The following is an 8,552-nucleotide window of genomic DNA, read 5'->3' as shown; positions in this document are numbered from 1 at the left end:
TTATATTTTTCATTCTTTTTATTCTATTTTTTTTTTTTATTTTACATGTTTTGTAATGTTTCATTTTTCTTGTATTTGATTTTATTTCATGTATATTTGAATCCTGGCTCTTTCTCGCCCCCTTGTGTCTCCTTGTGGACTCTGTAAGCAGTGATGTTTGATATCTGGAGGGTTTGATGTGATCACCTCCGGATGGTACTGAAGATCTCAGACTGTAGTGTTGGGAATTTCGTTATGACTCATTTGGAGATTGATGAAGACCTCACACAGGTGCATGTCCTCATCCCAACTAATTAGTTTCATCCAAATACAGTGTGTGTTTCATCTTTTATTTACTGCCAGAATGCGATCCAAGAGAATTATACCAAACACCAAGTCGTCCTGAATCTCAGCTGCTTTTTAATGGATGTTTTACGCTCCATCATGCTGTGCAGTTTACAGTGTATGGAACGCTCTCCATGCCACTGCGTGTTTAACCAAATCTGAACCATTTACAGTGTTTATGAGGTCAGGGTCAGAGTGTGTTCACCAAAAGAGGAAGAGAACGTTTCCTTAATGTTCTAACAGACTGTTGAATCTCCACTTTCCCAGGTCCCCACTTTTCCTCTTCATTAATGAACTCTGGTTAAGGCTCTGGTTTACTGAATGGAAGGTCAGCGATTGAAACCTCAGAACCACCAAGCGAGGGCTCTTAAACAAGGCTCTTGATTGGTTTGGGGGGAATGGTGGATGGGGAGTAGACCAAATACATGAAGTCGTGTTAAAGTTCTGGGTAATGAGATGATTATTATTTTAAATCGTAGTCTTTTCCAGCTGGGGGTCACTGGGTTCTGATCACCTCAGTGTGTGATTGCTCAGATGCTGGCTGACTCTCTCCTCACTCTCTGGATTCTCGGGGGAACTCCCCCAACTCTCTTTATATCAAAATTTAAATACAGACATGGACCATGTGTACATTCCTTTATTGATTTATTCATTCAGGATTACAGTCACAGTACAACTTTTGTTCAGCAGTAACTCATCTTCACCCCCTTCTGTCCTAGAGAGCATGCTGGAGGAGCATCACCCTGTAACACACACACACACACACACACACACACACACACACACACACACACACACACACACACACACAAAACCACAAGTTATTTACTAACTCCACAGTCCAGCAGATTCACTCAGCATCCATCAGCAAATTAACTGTAATATTTTGTCCATCCCCTCGCCCCTATGTCCATCAGTCTGTCCATCACTCTGTTCATCATGGTCCATCACTCTGTCTGCCTCTCATCATCTCTTTCAGTCTTTTTATCTGTCTCTGTCTGTCTTTTAGTCCCTCTATCTCTTTATCAGTCACTCTTTCTGTCTCTCAGTTTCTCCATTAGTCTATCAGTCCCTCTATCACCCATACAAAAACTGTCTTTCCTGCTGCCTTTTATCTTTTCATCTGTCCTGCTGTCCTTTCTTCTTTCTATCTAACTGTCTATCTCTCCTTCTATTCAACAATCTCTCTCTCTCTCTCTCTCTCACCTTGTAGAGGCTGCAGACGAGTAGGAAGAGTGAGTTCATCGCTTTATTCTGCAGTTCCTCAGTGTGCTCCTGTAAACACACACAATAATCAGGAAGTGAAGTGAGGGATTAGAGTTAGAAGTGTGAAGATGGTGTGAGGACTCGTTCTCACTCCGTTGATGGTGATCCACGGCACGTATTGATGCGGTGGCTGTAAAGATGCGGTTTTCTTGGCGTTCTGATGCATTAACTGATTTCCCTCGTCACCGTTCACACACGACATGATGTCTCCAAATTTGGTCTCGGGGCTGAACAGGGCGAGACACTGAGGAGAAACAAGACAAGTTCTGGTAGCGTTAACGTAGTCAGAGATGGGTTGAGTCCGGGTCAGATTAAATCTGGATCAGGTTTAAGATTATAGTTAGGTTCAGATTGACTTAGTCTGGGATAAACAGAGGCCCAATCTTACCTGGGTTACATTATTTCAGGTTAAATTTAAGGTTAAATCCAAGAGATGCTGGTTTACGTCAAGGCAAATTCAGACTAGATTGGTTCTAATATAGTCTAGGTCTAATCTGGGTTCAATTGAGATTAGTCTGGGTCAGATTAGTTTATTCCAAATTAAGGTTGAGGCTAGTCTGCATCGAGGTCTGTTTGATTTGAGGTCCAGAAGACACCTGGTAATGTAGAAGCTCTCCCAAATAAGATCAGGTTAATTTATTCCAAATTAAATTAGAACATTAATGAGTTTATTCTGGATTAAATTCCAGGTTCAGCTCTGAGTAAAGGTATAAAATCAGTGATAATAAACACTCACAGATTCGGCCGCCTTCACCACATCAACAGCTGCTTCCATGCAGTAAATCACCGGATATGCAGCCAATCTCAGTTTATTCAGCATGCACGTCTACACACACACACACACACACACACACACACACACACACACACACACACACAAAACTTTGATCCTGTTCACTACTGAACCCACCTGATCCAGGTGCAGCAATGACATCACTAACTCCACCCCCTTTATTCAATTTCATTTAATTTTATAATGGACTTACAGCTTTACACAGATAAAGCAGTAATAAGGTTATATAAAGAATGTCTATGTTTATTGCCTATGAGTTTGTTCCTTATAGTTGTTTATTCCTGATGAGTGACCTGGTGGTGACTGTGGTGAAGGAAGAAACCTCAAGAGGAACCAGACTCAAAAGAGAACCTCATTAAAGTTCCAATTACTGTCCTGATTATCGTCTCACCTCGATCATGTTCCCCAGACACTCGTCTGGTCCGTGCTGACAGGTGAACTCATACTTGTCTCCCACCTGCTTTTCCTGCAGCATACACACACACACACACACACACACACACACACACACACACACACACACACACACACACACACACACATGTTGGAAACAGACAGATAGATTTTTGCTTTGTGTGTGTGTGTGTGTGTGTGTGTGTGTGTGTGTGTGTGTGTGTGTGTATGCATGCCTCTGCATTGCCGAACGGGACAAGCTCCAAAGTAATGATGTCTCTCAGCATGATGAAGGTCGGCATGAGCTGAATCGCCAGGAACACCTGACAGTCAGGACACAGAGACTCATAATACAGAGTCACATTCACCAGGTCAGCACTTTTGCTGGAGTTCACCTTCACACACTGCTCCAGTACCTACACATACACACACACACACACACACACACACACACACACACACACACACACAATGCTGGTTGTATATACAGTATATTACAGATATAAAATGCAGAATTAAATGTGAGATAGATAGATAGATAGATAGATAGATAGATAGATAGATAGATAGATAGATAGATAGATAGATAGATAGATAGATAGACTAAACGTGGATTATGTTGGAGAATTTGTTACATCACAAGACAGTTTAGATCAGCTGAACAATCAAAAGCTAGTACACAGTGTGTGTGTGTGTGTGTGTGTGTGTGTGTGTGTGTGTGTGTGTGTGTGTGAGTGCGAGAGTTTTCTCACCCCACATCTTTCGGCCGGTGAGCTGGAGCACATGTGCAGCACGGTGAGGCAGGTGAACACGAGTCTGAGCTTCAGCACACACATCACTGCAGCCTGTCAGTCTGAAGAACTAGAAGAAGAATAACATGAAGGAGAAAACTGAGATGTATAAGAAGGAGAATTAGAGGAAGTGTGTACTGAGTGACTTCCTCATGCTGAGGAACGCATGAGGGCGATTTAGCAAAAGTACGATTTTGACATAATTCCATTTTGCAGAAAAAACTGACTTCATATCAGGAATCGTTCAAACGGCATTTTCTTTGACCAGAGGACTGCAAGAATATAAAACTTTTAAGTCAATGACAGATGGTGTACGAGCTACGGCCAAAAATGTGTCCAATTAGGTTTTTTGCACGTTAGCGCCCCCTTTGGCTTGATACTTAATCAACCTCTCCTTAAATTGAGCTCTACCATCTACCTTCAGGTTTTAAATCAGTTTGATGGCGGAATAATAATAATAATAATAAGAAGAAGAAGAAGAAGAAGAAGAAGAAGAAGAAGAAGGAGAATTCAATTTTTATATATTTCTATCTGTATCTCAGTGATCAGATTTAAAAATATATTATATTTAATAGAGAAAACAGTTAATCAGTTGTAGGATCCTGGTCACTCAGGAACCAGCAGAAAGAGGGCCGACACCCGTACCTTTTTATTTATACAACTTGTTAGGAAGTTTTTCCTATCCGGCTTGATAGACCGAATGTTAGGAAGTTTTCCTCTCTAGCTCGAAGGACCATATAAGGATTCTCACTATCTGGTATACGCTGATCAGTGGATTGTACTCGCCCCAGCGCGTCAGTAAAAACACGATACAGGATTCAGAACACTCTACTTTACTGGGTATAGAATTGATTGTATATGAGGTGATTCTTGCTGTCTTCTTCTAGCTGCTGTTCAGTAGGTTGCGTGATGCAGAATGCCCGCGGCTCCGTGTTCTGGCTTTTTATACTCTTTTTGGAGGACTGTGTACTGTGATGTCACGGGTAGCTTGTCATTGCTTGGTAAACTGTATGTCTGCCTCTAGTGGTGAAGCGTGGAAATACAACTAAATAAGATAAGATAAGATAAGATAAGATAAACCTTTATTCGTCCCACAGTGGGGAAATTTCTATGTTACAGCAGCAAGACAAAGAAATAAAAATAGATGCAAATATATATAAAAAGAAGAATATACAAAAAATAAAAACAGAAATAAAAATAAATAATAATAACAATAATAACAACAAAGAAATAAAAATAAATGCAAATATCTAAAAAATAATATACATATACTACAATACCAGTATATATACAGTACAATGTAATAATACAAATAGGAAAAAAAACAAAAGTACGCTTTTTAAGTCATGTTTTGAGGTAGTATTGCACGTAAATTGCGGGTAATATTGCACATAATATTGTACCTGATTTGTTTAATAATATTTCACACAGATAAAGTTATTGCACATCTTAAAAAGTAATAGCAGTGTTGTATGTTGGTGACTGGTTTTACTGGGAACAGCTTTGGTTGTATAGTCTAATAGCAGCAGGGAGAAAAGACCTTCTGTATCGCTCCTTCAGACACTTGGGATGTATTAGTCTGTTACTAAAAGAGCTGCTCAGCGATGTTCATACAGGGGGTGGGAGGCGTTCATCCTCCTTTCTCCCACCTCCTGTACCGTGTCCAGGGGAATCCCCAGGACAGAGCTGGCCTTCCTGATCAGCTTGTCTAGTCTCTTCCTGTCTGCAGTAGATATGCTGCTGCCCCAGCAGACCACTCCATAGAATATGGCTGAGGCCACCACAGAGTCAAAAAAGGTCTTCAGTAGCTCTCCCTGTACTCCAAAAGACCTTAGTCTCCTCAGCAGAAAGAGTCTGCTCTGCCCTTTCTTGTAGATTGCCTCAGTGTTGTCTGTCCAGTCCAGTTTGTTGTTTAGGTGAACACCCAGGTATTTGTAAGAGTCCACTCTCACAATGTCCTTTCCTGAATGTTCACTGGTGATAGAATTTGTTTGTTCCACGGAAATCCACCACCAGTTCTTTCGTTTTCCCCGCATTTATCTGGAGGCAGCTCCGTTGGCACCAGTCCACAAAGTTCTTTATAAGTCCTCTGTACTCTCTGTCATCATCATTCGTGATCAGACCGACGATGGCAGAGTCATCAGAGAACTTCTGTAGGTGACAGGTTTCTGAGCTGAACATGAAGTCTGCAGTGTAGATGGTGAAGAGAAACGGGCAGAACCGTTCCTGCGGGGCTCCAGTATTGCAGACAATCATGTCAGACTCACAGTCACGAGTCCTCACATACTGTGGTCGGTCTGTGAGATAGTCCAGTGTCCAGGCAGACAGATGATGGTCACTCCCATGTACACCATCTTATCCCTCAGGAGCGCAGGTTGGATGGTGTTGAAAGCACTAGAGAAGTCAAAAAACATGACTCTCACAGTGCTCCCAGCCTTTTCCAGGTGTGAAATAGCCCGATTTAGGAGGAAGATGACTGCGTCTTCCACTCCAATGCCAGGTTGGTAGGCAAACTGAAGTGGATCCATTGATGGGCTCACCAGAGGTCGGAGATGAGTGAGCACTAGCCTCTCCAATGTTTTCATCAGATGCGAGGTCAGCGCTACTGGTCGATAGTCTCCAAGTCTTTTGGCGCGGCGTCTTTGGTACAGGCACCACGCAGGATGTTTTCCATATCTGTGGCACCTTTCCCAGCTTCAGGCTCAGGTCAAACATGTACAGCAATATGCCGCACAGCTGGTCAGCACAGGTCTTAAGTAGCCTGGAGCTGATGCCGTCTGGGCCTGCAGCCTTCCTCGCTTTGATCTTCCTGAGCTCCATTCTCACCTGGGCTTCTGTAAGGGGCAGTGTGTATTGGCTGGAGTGTTGACTGGAGGGAATCGGCAGGGGGAAGTTAGGTGTGTTGTGTATTGTCTGTGAGCTGATAGCAGTGCAGAGAGAGGTGGGGCTGGAGCTGCTTGCTGTGGAAGCAGAGAGGGGATTGCAGCAGGGGGACTGGATGGGGCAGGGAGGGTAGCTGATCAAATCTGTTAAAGAATAGATTGAGATCATTCACCCACTTCTGGTCACCCACAGCCTGAGAGCTTGGCTCCTTGTGACCAGTGATGGTTTTGAGCCCCTTCCATACACCGCTGACATTGTTCTGCTGCAGCTGATCCTCCATCTTCCTCCTGTAGCATGCTTTTCCTTCCCTGATCTTCTTCCTCAGTTCTCTCTGGACAGTTTTCAGCTCTTCCTTGTTTCCTGATTTAAACACCTCTTCTTCTCTTTAAGGAGAGTCTTTATATCAGGGTTTATCCATGGTTTGTTGTTGGGAAAACACCGTACAGTCCTGGTGGGTACAGTATTCTCCACACAGAAGTTAATGTAGTCCGTAATACAATCTGTTAGACTGTCAATATCCTCCCATGTGGACTGCACAATTCCTCCCACATAGTTGTTTCAAAACAGTCTTTCAGAGCCTCATCGGTCTCATCAGACCATGTCGTCACTGTGCGGGAGGTAGCTGGTTGCCTGCATACAAGGGGTTTGTACACAGGTAGGAGATGAACCAGGTTGTGATCCGATCTTCCCAAGGGGGGGAGAGGTGATGAAGCATAGGCCTCCTTTGAGTTTGCATAAAATAAGTCCAGTGTTTTATTGTCTCTGGTGTGGCATGAAACATACTGGGTGAATGTGGGCAGAGTGGAGGATGGAGGGCATGATTAAAATCTCCAGAGATAATGAGAAGGGCATTTGGGCTCTGTGTTAACAGTCTGTTAACAACAGAATGCAGGACATCGCATGCCGATTCACCGTCAGCAGAGGGGAATATACGCAGCTATCGCGATAACATGCGAGAATTCCTCGGCAGATAGTACGGCCTCATGCTAGCGGCTAACAGCTCAATGTCCTTACAGCAGATCTGTTCTTTAATAGTGATGTGTCCAGATTTACACCATCTATTATTCACAAACACTGCCAGTCCTCCTCCCTTTCTCTTACCGCTCTCCATCGCTCTGTCCGCGCAGTAAATCAAATCCATCCAGAGCCACGGTCGTGTCCGGTGTTAGCTTGGTTAGCCATGACTCCGTGAACAGCATGATGCTACACTCCCGAATTCTCTGATGCCGGGTAAGAGCCGCTAGCTCGTCCATCTTGTTGGGTAAAGATCTTACATTTCCCATAACGATGGACGGAGAGTTGGTCTGTAACGCCTCCTTTATTCCGACACAAAGCTCCAGCATGGTTCCCCGCCTTCTCCTTCTTAGCTCGCTGGAAATATCCGGTTTTTCTCCTAGTAGCATCGGCATGTTGCGGAATGCTAACAGCTGATCCCTGGTGTAAACAATAGGACCGTGGCTATGAACAGAGTTTCCAGACGCGACTGTGAACAAAGTCCAAAGAAGCAGGAAAAGTAGAGCAAACTCGGTGCCTTTGTTTATGTCCATTGTGCAGTTTCCAAATTTACGCCAAGATACACTTAAAAAGAAAACACAAAGTGCGGAACACTATAAAATAAATAAAAAAAGCACAAACTTTACGGGAGCTGCTGCAACAGGCTGCCACTTGGGCGGCGCCTGCTCACTAGGAATCAATAGGAATCCTTTCTTACACTGCCGCCCCAAATATGCATAGCATATTTGCTTCTAAATCTTAGCTAAAAGTCTGTCGGTTTGATCTTGGTGTCATCTTCAACTGCTATCTCTGGTAGATTAATGAGACGGGTAACTGGCCGTGTGTATAATTAACCTTTAACGTTGACCTCTGCAGACCTAACTTGTCCATCTGCTCCAGGGAATGTCTTTGACACTCTCCCGATCAACCAAAGGGCTCGTGGTAACTGGGGATCAACAATCATGACGACAGACCCAACTGCAAGGGTTTTAGTCTCTGCATGCCATTTGTGGCGTAGTTGGAGATTGGGTAAGTAGTGTCTCACGAAGCTTGACCAAAAATGATCAGTGAGAACTTGACTTTGTCTCCATCTACGTCGTCCTATGAAT

The 8,552-nt window shown here is 43.5% G+C and overlaps 1 protein-coding gene across 2 annotated transcripts; it reads right to left on the bottom strand.

Annotated features, from left to right (window-relative positions):
- Window positions 1-945: 945 nt before the first annotated feature.
- Window positions 946-4,405, bottom strand: LOC124394669 (gamma-interferon-inducible lysosomal thiol reductase-like). Of its 2 annotated transcripts, none has more exons than XM_046863046.1 (8): window positions 4,319-4,405; window positions 3,529-3,637; window positions 3,013-3,192; window positions 2,775-2,849; window positions 2,327-2,416; window positions 1,682-1,834; window positions 1,531-1,599; window positions 946-1,067 (listed from the first exon to the last, which is right to left on the bottom strand). In XM_046863046.1, the coding sequence occupies exons 2-8, from the start codon at window positions 3,610-3,612 to the stop codon at window positions 1,008-1,010; spliced, it is 711 nt and encodes a 236-aa protein (XP_046719002.1). In that variant the 5' UTR covers window positions 3,613-3,637; window positions 4,319-4,405; the 3' UTR covers window positions 946-1,007. The 2 variants fall into 2 exon arrangements, with proteins under 2 accessions (XP_046719002.1, XP_046719003.1); XM_046863047.1 differs by having other exon boundaries at window positions 4,213-4,395.
- Window positions 4,406-8,552: the final 4,147 nt, after the last annotated feature.

Source organism: Silurus meridionalis, chromosome 12 (genome assembly GCF_014805685.1).
Source record: "Silurus meridionalis isolate SWU-2019-XX chromosome 12, ASM1480568v1, whole genome shotgun sequence".
NCBI classification, from domain to species: domain Eukaryota; kingdom Metazoa; phylum Chordata; class Actinopteri; order Siluriformes; family Siluridae; genus Silurus; species Silurus meridionalis.
This window is presented reverse-complemented; position numbering and strand designations above follow the sequence as displayed.